The 24246-nt window shown below is 42.7% G+C and overlaps 1 protein-coding gene across 1 annotated transcript in view; it reads right to left on the bottom strand.

The window, feature by feature from the left end:
• The window catches only part of AKAP6 (A-kinase anchoring protein 6), a 413166-nt gene that overhangs the window by 256109 nt on the left and 132811 nt on the right, over nt 1-24246 (bottom strand). Inside the window, exon 4 of the mRNA XM_037900577.2 lies at nt 1565-1816. Within this exon, the coding sequence (XP_037756505.1) occupies nt 1565-1816 (252 nt within the window). The remainder of the gene's footprint in view (nt 1-1564; nt 1817-24246) is intronic.

The raw sequence follows: 24246 nt of genomic DNA, 5'->3' as shown, positions 1-24246 counted from the left end.
TAAGCATCCCAAAGGCCCCTTCTGGCTACTCGGGTTGCAGCCTCTTCTCTAAGGGGAAAAATCTTCCCCTCAGCCAGGCCCTTTCTTTATGAGGGGGCAGTTTCTATAGCAGATGTAATCAGATCCAGTTGGGGCACTTCCTGCTTCTTAGTGCCTGAATTAAATCCTTCCTTAGGCCTTGAGATCGTAGTTACAGAAACCCTTACCACACTCAAGCCTTAGCATCATGGCTTCACTCCCATTCACTCCTCTGGGGGTGCTCATGGGCACGCCTTTCTTTAGTACTTGCAAGAAAGTGTTCAAAACTGAAACTGAATCTGAAGTAGCAGCAGGTATGTGTTCAGGCAGGAAGGGCCAGAGGTCGGGGGGGGAGAGAAGGTGGCCCTGGACATGTTTGATGTTTTTGATCTCAGGACCCCCCTCCTCTGTTGCAAAGACTTTTAATATACATCAGCCAGAGAGTAGAGAAACTTTTACAATTTTTAAGAAATATGTTCATACTCTATCAGAAACTTGTGTTATTTGAAATTAATCCATTTAATACATTATAAGTCCAAAATACATATAAGTCCAAAAGGGACCACTATGATCAATTAGTTTGACCTCCTGCATAACACAGGCCATAGAATTTCATTGCATAAAGCCCATAACAACTTTTTTTTCTTTTGGAGCTAGAGTATATCTTTTAGAAAAACATCTAATCCTCATTTTAGGGCTTCAAGTGATGGCGAATCCATCACATCTCTTGCTAAGTTGTTCACATGGTTAATTACCCTCACTATTAAAACTGTGCGCCTTATTTCTATTTCAAAAACATTTGAGCTGACAAGGTCTCTTTAAATCAATTTAGTAACCATACTTACTGAGCAAAAGGCAATCCAGTTAAATGCATCTATATTAATAAGCCTATTAAATTGGTACAAACTTTGCATGCATTAGAGGAAAGTGAGACTGGAGTTGGTCTGCAGGGATGTTGCTAACACAAATGGCAGTTTGTAGGCTACACTTTCAAAAAGAAACTTGAACCTGGCCTGTGAAACTGTGGGTAAAAGTTTTCCATACCTAAGGTTTGTGACTACAAAGACAAATTCCACGTTTTGATTTACACATGCAAATGAACTTTTCACACACAGATCTAGAGTTGAGCCTGAGCTCACAAAGTTTTGATTTGGATACGAACTTCTAAATTACACAGTGACTAGATCAGGTGTTTGGGGTCAAAAGCACCTCTGCACCAATCTGAGTGTATCTGTGGGGAAAATGTTAGGGTCGTAGGAAATATTGCCTGCTATTTTAAAGGATATTTTTTGAAAAGTTGGTCCTATGATCCTACACTTATTTTAATCTGGTTCAACCACAATGGATGTCAGCTGAAGAAATTTAAGGTGAGAACACCTATTCAATTAGCCTGAAATATATTTGGCTGCACTGGCAATCGTTTGAACTGCAAGTGCAAACCACCCTAGCAATTTTTAAACTAGTAGCTGGGTAGATGAGTTTAAATTCTCTAATATGACTAGGGATTAATGTTCCAAAAGTAAATGACTGCATTTAGTTCTCATACCTCTTTTGTCTCCTCAGAAAACGCTTGCAGAATATCAGTCTGCCTGGTGTAGTTTCCATTGGCATCCTGTAGTCCCTGTAGGATGCGTTCCCTCAGAACCAGAACAGAAACACGTAGCTGGTGCCAGAGTAGCTGCACTGTATGTATATCGACTATCACATTGACGGAGTAAGACAGAAGCTTCAGGGAAAACTCAGTTTCTAACAGAGCATGAATTTGTTCAACGTGATCAGATATATCTTCACAGATATCCTGTAAGAGAAAGGAAAAATATATCTTTAGCTACAGGCATAGGCCCTATAAGGATCATCTCTACTTTTTGGCTAATGCAGAAAATGTGATTTTAGATAGGGAGAATAATGTAATTAATACATACAGGGTTCTCTATTTATTTTTTATTTATAGCAATGCTACAACAACTGAACAAGCAGCTGTCCTATTTGGCAGGAGTGTTCACTGAGTACAGAGATAGCATACAATAAGCAAGGATGGCACAACAAGATCATATGAATCATAGATAGAAAAACAGCACCATAAAGATGTCATCCTAAACCATAGCAATTGCAATGAAAGTGGTAAGATCAACCCAATTGATCTCTATTCTTGATATTTTTTTAAAAAATCAGAATGTAAAGAATTTGATTTGTGCCATTCCCAACAAAATAGGTATAAACAGAGTTGCCATTTTAAATCAGTAAGAATCTAGATATATACACACTGTTTTGTGCAGCAGAGAAAGGGTTAAGTCATAAGCAAGCTGGTCAGGGATATTAATGTGGGTAGAAGACATCCTATGATGTCCAATTAAAGATTTATCCTTTTGCTTACTGGAACAACTTCCAGTAAATTATACAGCACAATGGATTTCATTGACTCTAAACTACAGATTAATGGCACATTCATTGTGAAAGACCCATTTAGAGTTTATCTGGACTAGGATTTAAAGGTGCATTGTCAGAATGTGGCAAGCAAAAAGGCTAATGTAGACAAATCAGTGAGTACTCTTAACATAAGCAATGTTGAACTCCTTGGCTAACCTGAGTTATGAGTATGCATTGCCGTGTCTGGACTTTTAGAACAGGTTAGTTAGTGTCTAACACCATGCCTTTAAATCCTGTCAAGATAAATCCAAACTTGAGAGTTAGGATTCAGAAGGATGTAGGTAAAATTACACAATCATAATCAAACACAGGATTGGTTTGGTCTGAAATGCTTGCAAGGTGAGTGTGGTAGGGAGCTGTCAAACCAGCCCACATGGACAGGGCCAAAAGAATGTGAGCCAAGAGACTGCCAGTGTTTTCAGTTGCAGGCAGCTTGGTGATCACACACAGTGATATCCGGTACAATTTACTGTAGCTTTTTAGGGATGGAGTGTACTTGCTAGATGCGGAGGCTGACACTTGGCTAAGGGACCTTAAGGATTGGACTGGGCAGGAAACAGATACCAGGTTGTGTGGGTGGAGGTGATTGCTGAGGCCTCCAAAGGCCAGTATCTTATGCAGATAAGGGCTAAAAGAACCAGCTCCCAGAGGTAAATGAGACCTGGGATTTTAGTTTGTGGATCTTGTGCCTGTAAGGGGAGACCTGATATCTTCATAGACTAAGGATCCCTCACACCCACCCACCCATGTGCATGAGTGGAAGGTTAGAGGACTCAGAAGTGAGCTGGAGTCTTGGGGGGCAGGCAGAAGGGTGTACCCCAAATTATTGGTTCTATAGTGGGAGTCCTGTAAACCTGCACTGGACTCAGTTAAACGCCTGGTATGTGAGATGGTGGGTATATACCGCCCTTACCCAGTGTTAATTAAGTTACAGTCTGCTGCTTAAAATCCATTCCAGTCTGTCTTTCATTCAACTGTGTGTTCTAAGCAAATTAGATTAAGAAACATCCCAATTTTTGCAGCATGTCAGACTTGCAACTAATCAAAACCGTTGTCTTGAGACCTGGTATTTATTTTGGTCTTCATTAATATTTTTGTTTAATAGTAGCATAATGATGTAAGTTGCAAAGCAGAGCCTTTCTGCACTAACAGTATGTAAAATCTTCTGTATCAGTTTAGATCTGATGTTTATAATTTAAAGTAAAGCTAACTTTATGATGGTGTTAGGTGCACAGGGAAATAATGTGGGCACTATTTAAAACATAATTTTTAGTAACTTAACATTAATAAATGAGACCAAATTCCCTTGAACTATCTTAAAAATTGCTTTAAGTAGTAATCAATAGCTCAGTATTAGCTAGGGGGACCAGACAGCAAGTGTGAAAAATTGGGACGGTGATGGGGGGGGTAATATGAGCCTATAAAAAAAAAAAAAAGAGCAAAAATCGGGACTGTCCTTGTAAAATCGGGACATCTGGTCAACCTAGTATTAGCCCTTGAGAAACAATTAAGGTTAGAATACTGTCAACAGCAACTTGAACTATGTTATTGCAATAGCTGGCTCAGGCCTAAATAAAACCTCTTATGGGAAATACCCACAGAAAGGCCAGAGATTAGCATAAGGTCTCCTGGAGTTTCAAGGAGCATGGTATCTTGGGGTGGGGATAATATCTGTTCTACTTTGTGCTCAGCCATCTTGTTCTATCAACTGGCAACCATATTCACGACAGTACAAAACAAATAGATTGATCGACTATACTGGGAGTTGCAAGTGTTCGGAATCTCTGAAAACTGGGTTGAATATTTCCACTTTGGCAAAATAAATGCCCTGCTACTGTACCACTGTGATGCCAAAAATCACTAAAAACTTAAGGGCTGGTCCAAAACCAAGACTCCCAGTGAATTAATAGGCTAATCCAAAACTTCTGTTTTCGGTCTCGTCTACATATACATTTGCATCAGTTTAACTCAAGGTATGTTTTCAAACCAATTTAATTAAATTGGTGCAAGTTTGCAGGTACATACTCTGAACTTTTTCATGCAGATAAGGCATATTGGTTTCAATTTAAGGTGTGGTTTAAATTGATGTAGTTAAACTCATATGTGCTGGAACTCGGGGTGCTGCCACACCCTCCGGCTTGAAGTGGTTTCCATTATATACAGAGTTTACAGTTTGGTCTAATGGCTCTCAGCACCCCCACTTTACAAATTGTTCCAGCACCCTGGTTAAACTTATGCAAAATCTTGTAGAGATACTTTTATTCCATTATATATCATGCTTGTTTGGATAAGTTCAAGTCAATTAGGAACTGATTTATGCTAAACCTAAGTAAGCTACTTTTAACCAAAATGAGTGTCCACACAGTCTTTACACTATTTAACTAAACTGGTTTCAAATTATACCTTAAATTAAGCAGTGCAAGTTTCTCAGTGTGATCAGCCCTTATTAGCATTTAAGAGTGGTTTAATTTGATTTAGGCCTGTCTACAAGAGAAAGTTGCACAGATTTAAATAGATATTTTTTAAAGCAACGTAGATTTGGTTTACATACGGCTCATTCTGGTTTCATTTACATATGGCTCATTGGTTCCCAATCAATTTAAGCTAAACTGAAATAAGAGTGTCCACACGGGAGTTTGCATCAGTTTATCTGAACTTATTTAAATGCAAACTTTAGGTTAAATCCATGCAATTTTGTGATATAGACAAGCCCTTAATTTAATCCAGTAAAAAATAGGTTAAACTAAACCAAAGGCACTTTTAAACTGAAATAAGAGCATCCATACAGGAATTTGCACCTGCAGTGTATCTTACTTGGTTTAAAATACAAATTTAAGTAAAACCAGTGAATGTAGATAAGGCCTTAGAGTCCATCCATTAATGCTATGCACCATATTAAGAGGAATAAAATAGCCTAAGTGATACCATCTAAATAGCTACTTGAGGCTACACCAAAATACTATTAATTTACATTACCAAATTACTATTGGAATGCCCAATTGGAAAGCATGATTACACTTTATTCAGAGTTTTAAAAGGATATTAAAGAATACTCAGTGCATTTATTTATATGAATTCCCATACATGTCCCTGAATAACTGGTTAGTTGATGTTTTCTTCTATTTTACTATTAGACAATTTAAATGATTGCAGGACTTCATACATTAGAATTGTAAATATGTGTGTAGCTTGACTTCAGTTGGACTACTCATGTGCATAAAGTTAAGCATGTGTATTTGCACAATCATTTGCCTAGATCTATGTAAATCTGTGATGGGGTAGACTAGGTCCGGAGGCCCCCTGCTGGAGGCCTCGTGGCCCTGCCTCACCCCACCCCAGAAAAGAGCAGAGGAGAAGTCCTCCAGACATCCTAGAACGGCTGCAGGGAAAGCAGCCAATCAGAGGCCACGAGGGCCATACAAAAAGAAGTAGCAGAGACAGAGCAGTCAGTTGCTGCCTGGAGCTGGAAGAGAGAGAACTGGGTTTCTGGCTGGCTAGAAGAGCAGCAGGACCATGGACGACTCAGTGTGGGCAGCGCTGAGCCCAGGGAGGGCTGCTGAAGACCAGTGGAGCTAAGAAGGAGCTCCTGTCTGTTTGCAGGGACCGAGCAAGGACTGAGCCCAGAACCTAGCCAGACCAAGTGAGGGTACTGTGATGGGCCCTGTTGGACTGTTATAGAGAGCAGTGTCTCCAGAAAGGAAGCCTTAGTGGAAGGTAAAGACTGTATACCCTGGAAGAGGTTTGTTTGTTCTCCACCTACAGCGTATGTGACTTGGCCAGAGGGCTGAGTCACTGAGGACTTGCCGAAGAAACCATCGAACCAGGGAGGACGGAGAGCTCCAGAGGTGGGTGCCATCCTGTTCCAAGAACTAAGAAACAGCAGGCTCACACCCAACCAAAAGGGGGCGCTTGTGAGAGGCAGGTGCCAACCCCATTACAAAAATCTGTATCTCAATATGTACATACATATAATGTGAATTTTATAATATAGTTAGGAATTCGTAAAACAGCAGAGAAGTGATACTCAGAGCATGTAACATAAATGTAACTTGGATGCATCCTTTCAACTAAAATTCCTGTGTGCTATTATGAAGCAGAATGAAATTAAAGCAACTCTTACACCTACTGTATAGCAAAAGAAGAAAATATAAAAAGCAGTCCAGGAACAGTAAAAAATCTGACAACATGGATCTGCATCAAGTCCCTTCTTGTTCTGGACAGTAATTGAACTCCTTTACACACATTCCCAAATAGCGTTCTCCAAAGTGTGCCACATCATGTCAGTGACTGCTGACGCACCCTGGGCACACAGTAGTGGCATGAGCTGGTCTAACAACATGCTTCTCCTTCTACGCCAACATAGCCTTGCCCCACCACTGGACCCCAGTTGCCAACCCTTAAGGCCACTAGGACGTCTGCTTATGTGACTAAGAAAAACAATCCTGTGCCCACCGATCCACAACACTGCCTCCATGGTTGGTCTGACATCATCTGGAATGGAATCACAAAACATTAATAGCAACTGACCACCTGAGGTTGCACACCATATTGTATGCTTCCAAATGCCAATGCCCAATTGTCAGAATTGCCTGTGCTCCTGTACAGCGCTGCACCACTGCTCTTGTGGCCCCTGAAAATGACTGAGAACCAAATTCCATAGGGCAGAACCAAGCTCCCAGCCTTTCCGGAAGATAACAAATGCTGCCCAGTTTCGTTGACCATTACAGATTTAATATCCCTGTGTCATAAATATAAAGGGAAGGGTAACAACCTTCCTGTATACAGTACTATAAAATCCCCCCTGGCCAGAGGCACAATATCCTTTTACCTGTAAAGGGTTAAGAAGCTCAGGTAACCTGGCTGGCACCTGATCAAAAGGACCAATAAGGGGACAAGATACTTTCAGATCTTGGGGTGGGGGGAGGGGAGGCTTTAGTCTGTCTGTCCTGTGTGCTTGCCAGAGAGAGATCAAGAAAGCAAGCAATCCAACTCCATTAGAATTAGTAAGTACTAGCAAGGAAATGTGTTAGTTTACTTTTGTTTTGGCTTGTGATTTTCTCTGTGCTGAGAGGAAAGTGTATTCCTGGTTTTCTTTTTGTAACTTTAAAGTTTTTGCCCAGTGGAAAATCCTCTGTGTTTTAAATCTGATTGCCCTGTGAGATTAGCTTCCCTTCTAATTTTATAGAGGTGCTTCTTTTACCTTTTTTCCTTCTAATAAAGTTCTGTTTCTTTTAAGAGCCTGATTGATTTCTCTATTGTACTAAGATCCAGGGGTTTGGGTCTGTGATCACTTTGTAACCAGTTGGTTAAGATATTCTTCTCAAGCTCCCCCAGGAAAAGGGGTGTAAGGGCTTAGGGGGATATTTTGGGGGAATAGGAACTTCAAGTGGTCCTTCCCCTGATTCTTTGTAAATCACTTGGTGGTGGCAGCGTACCCTCCAAGGCAAAGAGTTTGTGCCCTGGGGAAGTTTTACCCTAAGCTGGTAGAAATAAGCTTAGGGGGTCTTTCATGCGGGTCCCCATATCTGTACCCTAGAGTTCAGAGTGGGGAGGGAACTCTGACACCCTGCTTGCCCCTTGTGGTGTACATCACCCAGTTCCAATCCCTCCCCCTCCCCCACACCACCACCACCACTACCTTTGTCAGTGCCCCTACATAACCCAGGCATTAGCCTGCTAATTCCAAAAGTACCAAAACTGCTTTAAGAATGCTGCTCTGAGCAAGGCCACTTACATTTCTGAGAATGTTAACTGTGATGTGCCCACATGACTGCTGCATGGGACCATTGGAATACAATCACCCTGCCAGCAACCTTTGAATTAAGAATGCTGTGTGGATATGGATAACCATTTAGCCCCACTGACATATGTAACAGCTGGGAGGCGATTCCAAGATTGGTGGACGCCAGTTGACAGGTTGCCCGCAACCCCGAGTTCCGCAGCACCTGCTGCTCTGTAATGGGCTATTTGGTGACCAGCCTTTCTGCTCCTGTAATTGCATGAATTTGTTAAGACTTGTCCCATAGCTCTGCCATGCTACATCGCTAACCATCCTACCCCCAAGTTCCATGTAGCTAGTGAATTTCACCCAGGTTCTTGGCTGGCTCCTGATGCCAGCTTCTGAAACCTGACATGTAAAAGTGAGGCCAGGCATCTGCTATACCAGTATAAACCCAGGGAAAGTAATAAAGTAATGGATATTATCCTGGAGCCTATTTGAGGTCCATGCTTCAGGAGATAAACCAGCAAGTTATGTGCAGACCATTGTGTGAAGGGCCCTGCTACCCCGCCTTCAACTGATTCCCATGTTGTGGTTGTTTTGTTTTTTAAACCATGTAGCCTGATTTTTAGTGTGTTTTGCTTGACCGCATTTTACATACCCCATCCACACCCATGACTCGTAGGGGTTTTGTTTGACTGTGTATTATTTATGGTCCCCATCAACAGAATTCTAAACCCACAGAAATGTGCCCCCATCTGCTTTATTAAGGCACTGCCAAATGAGGAACCTTAACATCTCCAGCTGAACTGGAAATGGTGCCCTTGCCAACCTGTGGGTGGCACTTGATTTAATCCCTATGCTGGTTTCCCCTGGGACCCTTTCTGTACCTCTGTAGCATGAACATGCTGCATATGCCCCAAAACGTAATCCATAAACATGCCTGCACTGACGGATGTATACACCTTTCCAAAGCCTGCACACAATGCCACCTGCAGTTGTTGCTGCTCCGACACACCGTTGCATCAGTGTTGCCCACGCAGCTTGTAATCAGTTGGGAGGAATGAACACCAATGCTCTGGGTGAATCTGAACACTTTGGAAACCCTGAATGCTGTGAAGACTACCTTAGAAACAGCAGTCTTAACCACTTGCATGAAAATTCCTGCTGACTGAAGTAGAAGTTTGGTTCCCTTGGAGTCCCCCCAAGCCATGAACCTGAGGGGGTGGGGAGGGCTGCCATTGGTAATGAAACAGAAAAAAAACCCGGGGCCCATCCGCCCCTGGCCTAGCACCAGCCCTACTACCCCTGACCACTAACTCCCACAACCCTACTACATATGCCCTGGGCAGCCTTTGAATCCATCCCCCCATTTCCCAGTGCTAGGACTGAGCCTGACAGAAAAACGGAGAAGTGCGAACTCCCTGGGTGCGCCCCAAGCAAAAACCTGAAACCAGTCCCTAATCCAATCATCACAGCTCAATTGTGTGCGCAGCACGGGGTGGGGGGGGGGATTTGCTGTGTCCCTTCTCCTCCTACCTATACCCCATGCCAATATGTTTCTTAGAGCTGACTAACCAGGTAACTCCCCCTCTCCCTTTTTGTTCTGCTTCCACAAGGAGCCCCCACCCCCTTCCCTTGCCCTTAGCAGGGAAATCTGAAACATGACTCCTTTCGCTCTTGATCTGCCCCCTTCACTGCTTACAGTCCTGCCTCCACAGGGAGCCGAGCTGAGCAAAACTGCCCTAAGCCATTCCCTGCCCTTAGTGGCAGGGGAAGGAAAGAGGGAGGACCACTCCCTGTCCTTGTGTCCCTTCCCGGGGAGTGAATGAAACTGCATGCTGCCTTGCTAGCCATAACCTCCCCCACCCTTCCCCGTGGAGCTACTCTCCCTCCTGCCTGCTTTGCCCTGACCTGGCCAGAGGAAGGGAGAAATTGCTCCCCTTTCTTACTGTTTTGCTTCCACGTGGAAGACTTAAATTTTCTTTGAGAGCAGTCAAAAAATCAAACTCTCTTTAAAACTAAGCTACAGGCTATCCAGAGCACAGCCACAGCCAAATGATACATGTACGAACAAGATAACTTAACTCAGTCTACTTCCTCCCCGCCCCCCGTGTATCAACAAACACCTATTTCAAGGACAGTGAGAGATTCTGGAGCATCACCGATCTGATTGCTCATTACCATGTAAATATGACAAAGGAACAGGGACATTTTACTATAATGAAATACTTAGTAGTGTCTAGAATGTAGAGAGTATAGTAGCAATTCCAAAATTATCCAAGTAGTGGCAACAATTTCTTTACAACAGTCAATATTTGGATGCAGCAGTAATTTGAGGAAACTCAAGAATTGTATTTAGCACAATGAATCAAAAGGTTTAGCACCTTCTGTAGTGCTTTATGCAGCTTCAAGAAGACACTGAAATGTCACCAATAAATTATACATTAAGAATGTGAACAGGTCATTCATTTTCAGGAGACAATCAAGGTCTGTTGTCTTGCCCTGCTGAGACAACAGGAGATAAAATGAGGATTTACAAAGATTATTCAAGTTCTAGTGGCACTTTTGCACAGTGAAGATACTGTATGGATCCACAAGAATAGGAACTCGCTTACTAAATTTTCAGATACAATTTACAAATGCTGCCGGGGAGACATGAAGGTTAAGAGGAAATTCTGACTATTGCAAGTAAACTGCTATAAAAAAGGAATGTTTTAGAAGTCACGGCAAACAACAGGACTCCAGATATTTAAACCATTACAATTTCTCCATGCCTCAAACAACTCATTTGTATAGAACTATTATGGGTGAGAGGACACCTTTCTGAGCCACAATAATGGTAGTGCTCCCATGTTGTTGTGTGTATGTGGTGGTGGTGCATATTGGGGGGAGTAATGTGCTACAACCCTGTACACAGCACAATATGCTCCTCAAACACATACTTCTTCGCATCCAGACAGCTCCACTGGCTGGCATGTTGGGGACAGAGCCATGGCCTCACCCCTTCTTGTGTATGGGGAGGTGTAAGGCACAGAGCCCCTTCTCTTGCTCTCTGCCCAAAGCCAAGTTTTAGTGCATCTAATGTGGCCTCACAAGCGTTCTTACTCTTCCTACCCACTTATGTAGCCACATTATATTAGGGCACAATCTAGTTCAAAATACTGAGAGTGAGACGGATACAGAGTGGTGTTATATATGTTATTACTAATGTTCTTTGGGAAGAGAGAAATACCAGGAGAGAGTATCTAATCGCCACGGTGAATGGCACACCAAAAATTGATAGGTAGATTAGATAAAATGTATATTCTTTTATAACAATACTTTTGATTTGTCTGCTGACTTCTCCCCCACAATTTCCACATTTCCATATAGATTGCAATGATACACAACCTCCAAATGAAAACACAGAACCAAACACAAACACAATTTCATGTCAAGAGCTTTATAACTCTGATTTCTCAATGCACAATTTTTAAAAGGACTTTTTTAACCAATTAAAAGTAACTGATGTATTCATAAGTGAGTGTTAAGGTAAGGGTTTTGTTTTCAATTCACAAACTGTACCGTAGAATCATTTTCTATGGAATTTCTCAGGGCACAAGGGTTGTATCCATTAGACTGCCAGCTGTCCATTTCACTCAGTCTTGCAGACAGCTGACCTTGTAATTCACAGCTGTTACCATCTATCAGCTAGGCCACAGCCCTTCATGCTAACTAAAATAGCTTGCAATGCAAACACTGCTGCAAACAAAGATATTGTGCACAAACAAACCTTCAGGTTTATTAGACTCTAGGGTTTGTTAAGAAGTTTTAAACAAACATTTTTTCACTGTAGCATTCTTGTGCCTACAGATATACATGGGGTTGTTAAGATGTATGTGATATCTAGTGAAAGATTAAATGTTCTAGAGTTAACAACAGTGACAGAAGCAACTGAACTGTGGTTTTATGTTCTTTGATCTCACAGTGAAACCTCAGCGAGAGAAATCAGATATTCTTCATTTAGCTTAGCTTACATGCAAAACAAATTCATGATTTAAGAAACTAACAATCTGATCTTAACTTATACAAATATTTTAAATTCCTTAGATGACAGAGATTCCAACCTACACATCAAATTCCATTTAGAAAAAATGCATATCTGCCAAAGAAATAACAGATTTTTTAAAAATTACTTGAAAATTAGGGGTTAAACTCACTACCTATACTGCAGAGTCATATGCTTCTAGAGTATAATACAAATAAAGTGTTTCTTCACTATACAAATGGTGTTTGTACATACTTAATAGCTATTTGTATGGGACTGTTCCTCAAAGATATATTTTGAATCCTTAAGAAAAACTGTTTACCATCTCTTCCGGTCTCAAGTGAGCATGTGCATACTCTATTGTATTATACTGAAGATAATATCTTTTTCTTCTATTGTGGATTATGTTTGGTAAAGTCCTTGAAAAATTCTAAAACTGAGAAAAGATTACTCATTCGATGATATGTTTTTCGTTTAGTGCACACAGTAATCGTAGCCAGAGGAAATAACCACACAGCACAAAGTCCAGAGCTTGAGTAAGCAGGTGTAACTCCCATGGAAGTCTCTGGGCCAAATTCTGCTGTAACGTAAATTGAGATGCAAATTAAACATCAGGCGCAAGTTAGTCAGCAAATGATGGTAATTGGTAAAGTACTGTAACTTGTACCAATGTGGCATGTAAGGGCCATGGAAAATTAGCGCAATTTACAGTTTGAGGTGTGCAACTGTAGGTGTGGCAGGAAAGCAACTACCAGGAGGTTGTAAGAATATGGGTCTTCCATTGAAAACACTGAGAACTTTGACAATAACTTCTCTGGGAGGAAGACTGGGCCAAAAAATGACACCTCCGCCCACTATGTCTGTGCTACACCTTCATTTGTGTGTAAATTACACTTTTTTGCACAATGAAAGCTACATCTGCACATTATGCTACTTTATCACACTTGCACTTGTTTGACAAACTTACAGCCAACATGTAATTCTGAGACCACCCTTTACATCATTGCAAAGTCTGACCCTTCCAGTATACACACTATGAATTTTGACCATTGAATTAAGAATTTTGATTATTGCTAGGATTCTCAAACACTTTCATAGAAGCTGGCAAGGCTATTTATCTGACAAATGTGTGTTTTCCCTGGAGAAAAATGTATCACTCTTTACAAACTGCCTTGATTTTGGAAGAATTACTTCAGTAGAAATTGTCAGATATGTTAGAAGGTTAGTTGTGCTGGCAGAATGGCAAGAACAGATCATTCCTTTTATCTTATGCAAACTTGCTGGTGCACAGAGCTTTAAAATATACAGCATTATGAAGCCAAACACAAAGGTCCTGCCATAAGAACAAAATTCATGTTGATCTGAAACTGTGGTGTTTTTTTTTTTTAATGTAATACATTTGAGCAGTTTATTGATGTCTAATGTGGCATTCTGCTATTTAAATAGGTTTATATTTATTACTTGAAAACTCATTGTTTCAAAGCTGAAAAGATGGCAAAGATGATCATTTGAATTTCAACAAGATGGAATGTTTGAATCTTTAGAATGCCCCATATTCAGCCAGGCCCAAAAATGTTCAGACATTTCTCTCATTGAAGGTTTCAGGACACAACACATGCCCAGGAATTAACAATGAAATGTGTTAAGTAATTTTACGTTGGGTACCTTAACACATACCCACATTCATTTAAATGCTATAGTTTTCTAAATATTTGAAAATGGTACTTGTACACAAAATATTACAAGCTGCATAGAAAAAGAAAGAGATAATACAAATATTCCATGCTTTCCAAAAAATTGCTTTGAATACCACTGCATGGCACAAATACACTGAACTTAAGTTTTTGGAACAGGGCAAGAAGAGAACCATGGAAATTGTGTGCCTGCTTTTAGCACCTTGTCATGGTGTCAGCAATTTGTCACAATCTGTCTGGGTCAAGAACATCGATCTTCCTAGAATTCTGCTTGTCTGAAAATCATTCAAACAGGCAACATTGGAATGTTCTGCATACAGCCATGTTACAAGTACAGAGGCAAGTACCAAATACACAAAACAAGTATATTTCAAGACTTGCATTCATCCTTGGACTCTGATAGCAATTTTATTGTCTCGCACTACCCATGTAGTATGGCCACTTGGAAAATGAGAACTGATGATGATGTGGCTTTAAAGTCATCATACATTATCTATCTACCACATTGAAATGCAAAAGCAAGGACCAGTTCAAATAGTCTTAAAATATTGTATAGATGCCTTCACACGACACTTTATCTTCTGTAAAAATGCAAGTACTTCCTGAATCACTACAAATACCTTTTTAATTTTTGTAACCCTGCCTAACTTTTCCTTGCTCACTGCACTCCAGTTGATGAGAGCAGCAAACAGCATTCTCTATACATTCAAGCCTTCAATACATTGAAAGAAATAAATTTGTGAGGGAGCAAATGGAACAAACCCGAAAAATGTGACAAACCTGTAGGAGGTATAAAATATGACTTGCATCTAAGAAAAGTTTAGTACATCTGCTACTGGTTTGGCCAGAACTAGGCTCCTTTTGGTGTAGGCAGGTAGAGTTGTTGATTGTCCAGGAGGGTTCTGATTCAAGTCCTAAGTACCTTGACATGCAGGACACACACAAAGGTTCTCCAGCTATTATATGGGGAAGTCTGCAGCAATGGATTAGGTCTACTGCTGTGTGGGGCTACCAATAGGCAGACATGACCTCACTCCCCCCCCCCCCCCAATCAGATTTAATCTGAAGAACTTTAAAAGTATGCTCAGGGGATAGGTGACAAGGCTGAACTAGTCTGTGGAATAACTACAAATAGAATAACTATAAGTAGAAAGTTGGCACCTCTGCAAAGGGGAACAGATCATCATCATTTTCTGTTAGGGATCAAGGTCCACAGGCCTCTTCGGAGCTGCCACTCAACTGTCATCAGAATTAGGACCTGAACTCCTACAGAGAAATCCTCGGAGCTGATTGGCGGAATCCTGGGGGTCCTAATTGGTTCACAGCTCCTATTGAAATGCAGCACAGGAACAGGAAGCAGTCCATAGCTGGTGGCTATCCAGGCAGAACTGGGTTAACTTGCTTCGGGCTGCTTCTCCAGCAATAACTGATCATGCTGCTGATCTTCTGGTAACCTGACCCTGCTTGCCTCCTGACACCCAGTTTGCCCTGTGGCCTCCTGGTATCGGACCCAGTATGACTCCCAACCTCTAACTGCTAGGTCAGACCACCCATGTCCCAGTCATGACAATTTGCATGGACCACATAGGCCACAGAAGTGGTCCCAGAGCCAGCAGAATGGACCTGGCTAACCCTTCAGGAGCACCAGACACACTCAAATTGGCCACCTGCCTTCAGGGGACAACCGACCCCTGCAGGCCCATTTCATCCAGCTGAGCCTGGAGAACCAGCTATTACAGGACCAAGTCACAGAGTTGCATGCCAAAAATGCCACACTCCAGGCATGGTTCAGGCAGCCCTGTTCCCTGAGGCAGCTGCCAGAACTGTTTGATGGCAATTGCCAGAAATTCCGGGGTTTTATAAACCAGTGCTACCTCCTGTTCATGAGGCGCCCTCAGTTCAGTACTACTGATCGTACAAAGTTGAGCCTGGTCAACCACCTGCTGTCCTGGGAAGCCATAGACGGGGCTTCCCCTTCTTGGAGCGTGACAGCCCAGAACTGTCTTCCTCCAAGGCAAGTTGGTACTATTTGATTATCTGCACTGAACTTGAAAAGCGGAGGCTGCCCTAAGGAAGCACCAACAGGGGCAGGGAACTGTAGCCTCCTATGCCGCGCCATTCAGCCACCTTACATACGAGACAGACTGGAACAAGCCAGCACAGATGTAATGGTTCCAGTGGGGCCTGCAAGAAGATATTAAAGACAAGTTAGCTAGGGAGAGATGCCCATGAGTCTGGATGTCCTCATGGATATTGCTGTCCATTTAGATAAATGGTTACAGGAACAAAGAGGAAAAAATGGGGGTCTTGCAACTTCCCAATCCAGGTACTGTGACCCTTTCACCCGTGCCTCCTGCTGAGCCAGTTTAGGTGGATGTGGGCAGTAGAGGGCTCACCCCCATAGAAAAGGAATGATGATGCCAATGCCATCTCTGTTTCTGCTGCAGTGATTCGGGTCGCTCCAGTTCTGTATGCCCAATACAACCAACAAGGAATCAGGGAAAAGAGTTCCCCCACATTTAAGTCTTGACTGGAACACATCTGGAGCCCCACCCAAGGCCTCCCCACTTGCAGGTGCCAGTCCATTTTCACATACCTGGCATATCCCTGCAAAATCTCATCCAGCAACCCTCAGGCATAGCTGACAATCCGCTCATTTGGTGGCAAGCACAGGAAGTCTGTTTCCCACCAGAGTTTTGTAGACAGCACTGTTGGGGACCGCATCTTTACCTCAAGAGGCTCAGATGGTGGCAGCTATCCAGACAGAACCTTCTACTGAAGCTGCATCTGAACTTCCTTCAAAATAGCAAATAGCAACTGATATTTTTGAAAAGAAGAATGTGGAAACTCTACCTCCACACGAGAACTATGACTGCCTCATAGAGCTGCAGCCAGAAGCAAAAATATCCTTTGGATGAATTTATGCCATGTCAGAACCAAGAGTACCTCCAGGAGAACCTGGCCCAAGGGTTTATCTGCAAGTTGTTCTCGCCGGCTGGGAGTCCACATGTCTTTTCTCCGCTTACCATCCCTAGTCTAATGGCCAAATGGAAAGAGCCAATCAAATTCTTGAGCAGTATCTGTGACATTCATTGAGCAGTATCTGGTCTTCATTTCTGCCTTATGCAGAATTTTCCTACAACCACACAGAAAATGTGTCTACAGGTCAAAGCCCCCCTTTTTTTAAAACCAACAATGGGTACGACCCCCAATTCTACCCACAATTACTTGTGTCCTCTCCCAATCCAGCCACCTCAGACATGAAAGAGTAGATTCATTGGGCCCAGGAAGAAATGACAGGACACTTGGAAAATCTAAGAGCAGACTATAAATGGCATGCAGGCCAGCATCAACAGAAAGGCCCAACCTACTCAGTGGGACAAATGGTATGGCTCTCCACAAAGTATCTCCACACAGACAAACCTATTCACAGGCTGGACTTTCAATTCCTTGGCCCTTTTAAGACCCTGCAGCAGGTTAATCCAGTCACCTTTGAACTACAACTATCCTGCTCTCTGAAGATTCACCCAGTGTTTCATGTATCACTTTTGAAACCCTGCACAGAAAACCTTTTTCCTCACAGGACCCAGACACCTCCTCTACTGGTACAGGGCCATGAGGAATATGTGGTTCACAAAATCCTGGATTCTAAATATAAGTGTGGTGGGCTATGGTATCTTGTTGACTCTTAGGGATATAGCCTTGAGGAGTGCATCTGGGAACTCGTGGAAAATATACATGCCCCCATACTTGTGCAAGTGTTCCATAGATATCACCCAAAAAGCCTGGTTCCATGTTGCCCTGAGGGCACCCCTTGGGGAGGGAGTGATATCAGAGCCTGCAGGTCTTGAACAAAGATCCACAGGGCTTTGGTGGGCCCCGGTGCCCAGACTGTAGCTCCATTGTCCCTGCTCCACCCATGCTCCATCCACCCCCACTCGGCCTCTTTCCCCCAAGGCCCCGCCTGCTACTTGCACAGAGGGGAGGGGGTGGACAGCAGCAAGCGTGGGGGAGGGGTTGAGAGGAGCGAGTGGTGGGCAGGGCCTTGGGGCGGAATGCAGGCAGAGCTGCGGGATGGGGCCACGGTCTGGGTGCCAGGGCCCCTTCTAAGTGTGGGCCCGGCATCATTGTAAACCCGGTACTGCACAGGACTCTTTGGATCTAGTAAGTTTCAACCTGTCACCCAGTGACCTGCTAACTGAACTCTGACTGAGGATCACAGCCCTGGGAACGAACTGGTGGCATACTTGGAGCCCTGACTGGTTCACAGTTCCTAAAGAAATGCAGCACAGAAACACGAAGCTGTCCCTGCAGCTGGGTTTACTCTGCTTAGGACTGCTTCCCAGCAATGCCTGCTCCAACTGTCTGCTACTGGTCTCCTGGGATCTTGACCCTGCCTGCCTCCTGACATCTGACTACCGGTTTGCCCTCTGGCCTGCCTGAGACTCTGATCTTCTTGTATCTAACTGCCCTGACTCCCGACCTCTGCTCTAACCACTCAGTCAGATTGCCCATGTCCCAGCCATGGCATTCACAGATCTTTCTGTACAGTTTCAGATTGCAAAAATGGAAGCCACTGTGACCTGTGTTTTTGTAATGACTAATGATATTAGTTTTTAGGGTGACAACCAGAAAACATTTAGGATATAACAGCTTTGCGCTGACTCTTTATATTAATTTTCTAACTCTACATAACTCAGGTATAAAGTACCTTTATCTTATGATTTTGAGAATGGCAGCACCTCAAGCCTCTTCGTGGGACTGGTGGGGATTAAAGAAAATCACGATATGGTTTGGCCTTGTAAACTCATGTTTAAATGCTCTAAAATTAAGCTATTTTAATCTTCAACTGAAAACTACAGTGACTGCATCCTTCTTCACCTACCTGTGCTTCCCCAGACAGAATCATCTAATTCAGATGCTGTAAACTAGAGTTAGTCAAAAGTTTCAGCTGTTTTAAGCAGTCCTGCTGAGGTTCATGAAAGGAACTTTGTTGTGTCCAAGGAAGAACAAAAGGGTAAATGTGCAAAAGAATTCCTCACAAAAGGAGATCCCAGTGTAGATAGAAGTATGTAATGGTTTCTTTACTCTATGAGTTCATAGATAATGATCAGTTAAAATGGAGTAATTTTTAAAAAGGTTCTATTGCGCCCAAAATTAGACTTCCATATCTCAGTGGAGGGCTAAGATGACTTGGGACATTTCTGATCTACCTGTCTCAACTATCTGTTATTATTGCAGAACCGACACTTGTACAGTGGGAAGTTTAGTGAGGTATGAGTGTGATTCTATTTGAAAAAGTGGGAGTGTGGGAGAAATGAGTTAAGGTTTTTGTTTTGAAATAAAGAGACATTTCCTTGAGAAAGTGATTCTACATTATATTTCTGTCCAATTGGAAATTTTTTGGAAGAGCAGAGTAAAAAAGCATTGAAAATGTGCAAATAGGGTACAGTGAAACTAACTTAGCTCAAAGGAAACTGTATTCCAGTTCTGCCTGAATTTAGCATTGAGTAAGGAGTACTTGAGTTTAACAATTTTAAACAACTATTAAAAGAAGTAGAATTATTTACTTATTTTATTTGATTATTAATAATTTTTTTCTGATGTTTCTTATTTCACTTCAAATATCATCCCTAATATTTAGGTACGATTGTATAAGATGCTAACTAGAGTCATGGATACTGGTCATCATTCAGTGAACCCTAATCAACATTCAGTCTTCCAGCTGAAGTCAGTGGGAGTTTTGCCATTAACTTCAACTCCAGCATGATTGGCCATATGCTATCAAATTGAAAGTAAGACCACTAGTTCTAACATAACACTCTTCTGAGGAAAGCCAATTGTAGCAACCCTGGCTATACGACCGTGGAATCTAGGTCAGGAGTCAAAGAATTACATCCTCGGGGGATTTTGTACTTTTTTCCCCACTCCATGTATTCAATGCATTTTAAATTTTAAAAGACTTATTATTCAGGACATTTTCTAACTAAATAGCCATTTTAATGGTCTGCAGAAAAAGAAAATCAAAGGTTTGAATAGTTCTCGTCTCCTGATATGCAGCATTTTGAATACTGTATGCTCATTCATTTTTATGCTCTGTGTGCTCCAGCAGCAAGTGGAAAATTCAGGGGAGGGGGGGACTGAAAGGAGGAGGGTTTTAAAAATAAAACTTTTTATTGAACTTTCAAAGATAAATACACAGATTTCAAATGCTTTGCATGGATCCTCTCTCAGCAGGGTATCACTTTGATGAGGCTCGTGCTAGGATGACGCATTAAAGGAAGAACTTCTTGAAGCAGCACTGAACATAGATCAGGTATATATTATACCTAACTACAATACATTTCTTTCTTTGTCCTTGTGATGCTGTATGGAATCTGGAGGACACTTGAGGATACTATGAATATCAATAATGTAAAATTACAATGAGTTGTGCCAGGTATGCCATGTAAAGTATATGCAAAAATGTTATAATCTGCTAAGTATGATAATCTAATTTATGTGTTTGTATCACCTTTGTATTATAAATTACATGTATGGTATGTCTGTAGCTCCAAACTTTTGCTGTGCATCTGGGTGACACACCCAGACTGATTGGCATTAGCAATGCCTAGCCTGCTTGACAACCCATTCAGGGACATCAACTATACAAATGACTCATTGAGAGAAGGCAAGGGATACACCTTATGACTCAGCAAGGCATGCAGGAGCATGCCTATGGACAGAACTCTATGGCTTCCAGGCCATGTGCTGGGCAGCTTGTGTTTGGAACAAAGGAAATCAAGCTGCATGGCAAAAGACAGTTGCACCTTCTCCATTTTGTCTTCATTCCTGCTTCTCACCTCTGGAGTAACCTTTGTACAAATGAAGCTCTGAACAAGGGACTGAATGACCCATCCAAGCTATGGATGTGTTCCAGAGGGACTTTCAAACCAGCAAACTCACCAATACTGCTAGGAACCTGATGGACTTTGAAGCCTTTGTATGTATGGAACGGTCTTACCATTTAACATCTCTCTCCTTACCTTTCTTTTTTCTTTATAAGAAGACACTAAAGGATTGGCTGGCAGAGTGGTATTTTGGGTAAGATCCAGACCTACACTGACCTGGTAATGTGGCTGACCCTTTGGAGTCAGAAGAACATTTTGTATATGTGAGCAGAGTTTTTTAAATAACTCCTCACTGTACTGGACCTAGGTGCTGATTGGGAGCCAGAGAACTGGAACGCAATAAAGGGGGCTGCATGATTTCTTTTTTTGCTTCTTGATAACCAGTGTATCAGGGTAATGTCATAACCCAGTCGCGGAGAAAGAGGAAGGAAAGGGTAGATTTCTGGTGTGTAATGGATTGCTGACAAGTGACGTTAGTGTAAGTGAGCCTGAACAAAGTAGAAGTGATTTGTTTAAAGTAGCTCAGTATGATGAGACCCTGTTTGTGGAAAACAGCAGTTTAACCGTTGAAGGAAAAACTGTTTCCAGTTGTTTGTCTGTTGCAAATAGTAGTGTACCTAACGAAGGAGAATGGACCTCCAGTCCTTTGTCTGTGGAGCAGACAGAGGGTACCTCTCAGCCTGTGATGGTTGAGGGATATTTCAGTTGTCCCAGAGGTGGTTCTGGACTTAACTGAAACCCAAGAAGGAACCTGCATATTGCCAGTGAGGAAAGCTACAGAGGGAAAGAGAGTGCCTCTAACCCTTTAAGTTTAGCAAATTGTCTGAAAGCGGGTTATGTGAAAAGCCTCTTGATGTGCCAGTGGTGATTCTGGATGTAAATGAAACTCAGAAGGAGTTTGTTGTGGCTCCATGGAGCAATCCTTCTGTAGAGCAGAAAAAAGATGGGTAGCTCAGAACTATTCCTGAAGAGAAAACTCTTCAGGGTAGTTTTTGCAAGCAGTTTCTTGTAACTGATGGGTGTGAAAGTGATTTGATTGCATTAACTCAGGGTGAATCACTGTATAGAGAAAGCAACAGTTTGTTTGGGAGACTTGTTTCAGTTCCTAACTGCCAGAGTCTTTCTGAGGTACATGGATCCCCTAACCTTGCTTTAGAAAGATCCATTGTAGATAGCCTAGAGAAGGTCTCAGATGGAGAAAAAATTGTTAGAGAAATTGAGCAGTCCTGTAGCCAAGTGGCTGTGCTTGGGCAGCTGGTCGGGCAGACTATGTGGTTGAATCATGAATGTCTCCATGCTGATTCTCTAAGTGAACAGTTTGTGACTCAGGTTCTGAGGAAAGATTGGGTTACTGTTTTTTCAGAGCAGAACAGTCTTATGACTGAACCCTCAAGCAGGCAAGCTCTCACCCTTAGACACTTTGGATATGTTTGGTATCTCTTTAAAACAAAGTCCAGTCTCTAAGCTGCTGGTCATGGCAGATCCAAAAGCAAGCATGCAGGAGAGTGTCTATGTAGAGGCTCATAGCACAGAGGAGCTGCAGCTGGTGGACACACCTAGCCAGCAAAGGGAGTCCTGTAAGCAGGGAGGTTCAGTTTTCAACCCTCTAGGAAAGTGGTTCCCAAACTTGTTCCGCCACTTGTGCGGGGAAAGTCCCTGGCGGGCCGGGCCAGTTTGTTTACCTGATGCGTTCACAGGTTCGGCCGATGGCGGCTCCAAGTGGCCATGGTTCGCTGCTCCAGGCCAATGGGAGCTGCTGGAAGCAGCAGGGGCCGAGGGATAGAAGCCTAGAATATCAGGGTTGGAAGGGACCTCAGGAGGTCATCTAGTCCAACCACCTGCTCAAAGCAGGACTGATCCCCAATTAAATCATCCCAGCCAGGGCTTTGTCAAGCCTGACCTTAAAAACTTCTAAGGAAGGAGATTCCACCACCTCCCTAGGTAACGCATTCCAGTGTTTCACCACCCTCCTAGCGAAAAAGTTTTTCTTAATATCCAACCTAAATCTCCCCCACTGCAACTTGAGACCATTACTGCTTGTTCTGTCATCTGTTACCACTGAGAACAGTCTAGAGCCATCCCTCAGCCTCTCCTCATAACTCATGTGTTCCAGTCCCCTAATCATTTTTGTTGCCCTCCACTGGACTCTCTCCAATTTTTCCACATCCTTCTTGTAGTGTGGGGCCCAAAACTGGACACAGTACTCCATACGAGGCCTCACCCGTGTCGAATAGAGGGGAACGATCACGTCCCTCGATCTGCTGGCAATGCCCCTACTTATACATCCCAAAATGCCATTGGCCTTCTTGGCAACAACGGCACACTGTTGACTCATATCCAGCTTCTCATCCACTGTAACCCCTAGGTCCTTTTCTGCTGAACTGATGCTGAGCCATTCGGTCCCTAGTCTGTAGCGGTGCATTGGATTCTTCTGTCTTAAGTGCAGGACTCTGCACTTGTCCTTGTTGAACCTCATCAGATTTCTTTTGGCCCAATCCTCCAATTTGTCTAGGTCCCTCTGTATCCTATCCCTACCCTCCAGCGTATCTACCTCTCCTCCCAGTCATCTGCAAACTTGCTGAGGGTGCAATCCACACCATCCTCCAGATCATTAATGAAGATATTGAACAAAACTGGCTCCAGGACCGACCCTTGGGGCACTCCACTTGATATCGGCTGCCAACTAGACATGGAGCCATTGATCACTACCCGTTGAGCCCGACAATCTAGCCAGCTTTCTATCCACCTTATAGTCCATTCATCCAGCCCATACTTCTTTAACTTGTATGTACTGGCTGCCGCTTCCAGCGGCTCCCTTTGGCCTGGAGCAGCGAACTGTGGCCACTGGGAGCCGTGATCGGCCAAACCTGCAGACACAGCAGATAAACAAACCGGCCCGGCCCGCTTTCCCTGCACAAGCGGCGGAACAAGTTTGGGAACCACTGCTCTAGGAGAAAGTTGAAGGGGGAAAGGACCCAATCCCGCTGATGGGAAGAATGAGTGTCCAGCCTTGAAATTGGTAGCAGATGAGAATTTGAAAGCTAGTGTCTGGGTTGATACAATTTACCTGACTGACAAGGGAGGAGGAAGATTTGCCCCATAGCTGTTAGCTCAGAAGACACAACTGGCCAACCAAGAGATTCAGTAAAACAAGAGGCATGATATGACCAAGATACTTATAAATGCTCACTTGTAACAAATTTGGTGTTACTATTAAGGTTTAACCTTCTAACAAATTTGATATTGATGTCAACCCTGGTAAAAAGGTACAATGTGTATGACTTTGATAAAAGAATACACATTGTAAAATACACTGTATGCTAGAAAGCCTTATAGTAATTAAATGTTACCGCTGATACCTGTAGGCAAGCTTGAAACTTGGCACAGCAGAGAAACCTTTACAAATCTAGTCTGCTGTACAGAAAGGAAAACTGAGGCACACTACCACATGACTGTCATGGCTAAATG

The sequence above is a fragment of the Chelonia mydas genome, chromosome 6 (genome assembly GCF_015237465.2).
Source record: "Chelonia mydas isolate rCheMyd1 chromosome 6, rCheMyd1.pri.v2, whole genome shotgun sequence".
NCBI classification, from domain to species: Eukaryota; Metazoa; Chordata; order Testudines; family Cheloniidae; genus Chelonia; species Chelonia mydas.
Note: the sequence above shows the minus strand (reverse complement) of the source record. Positions and strands in the feature narration are given on the sequence as shown.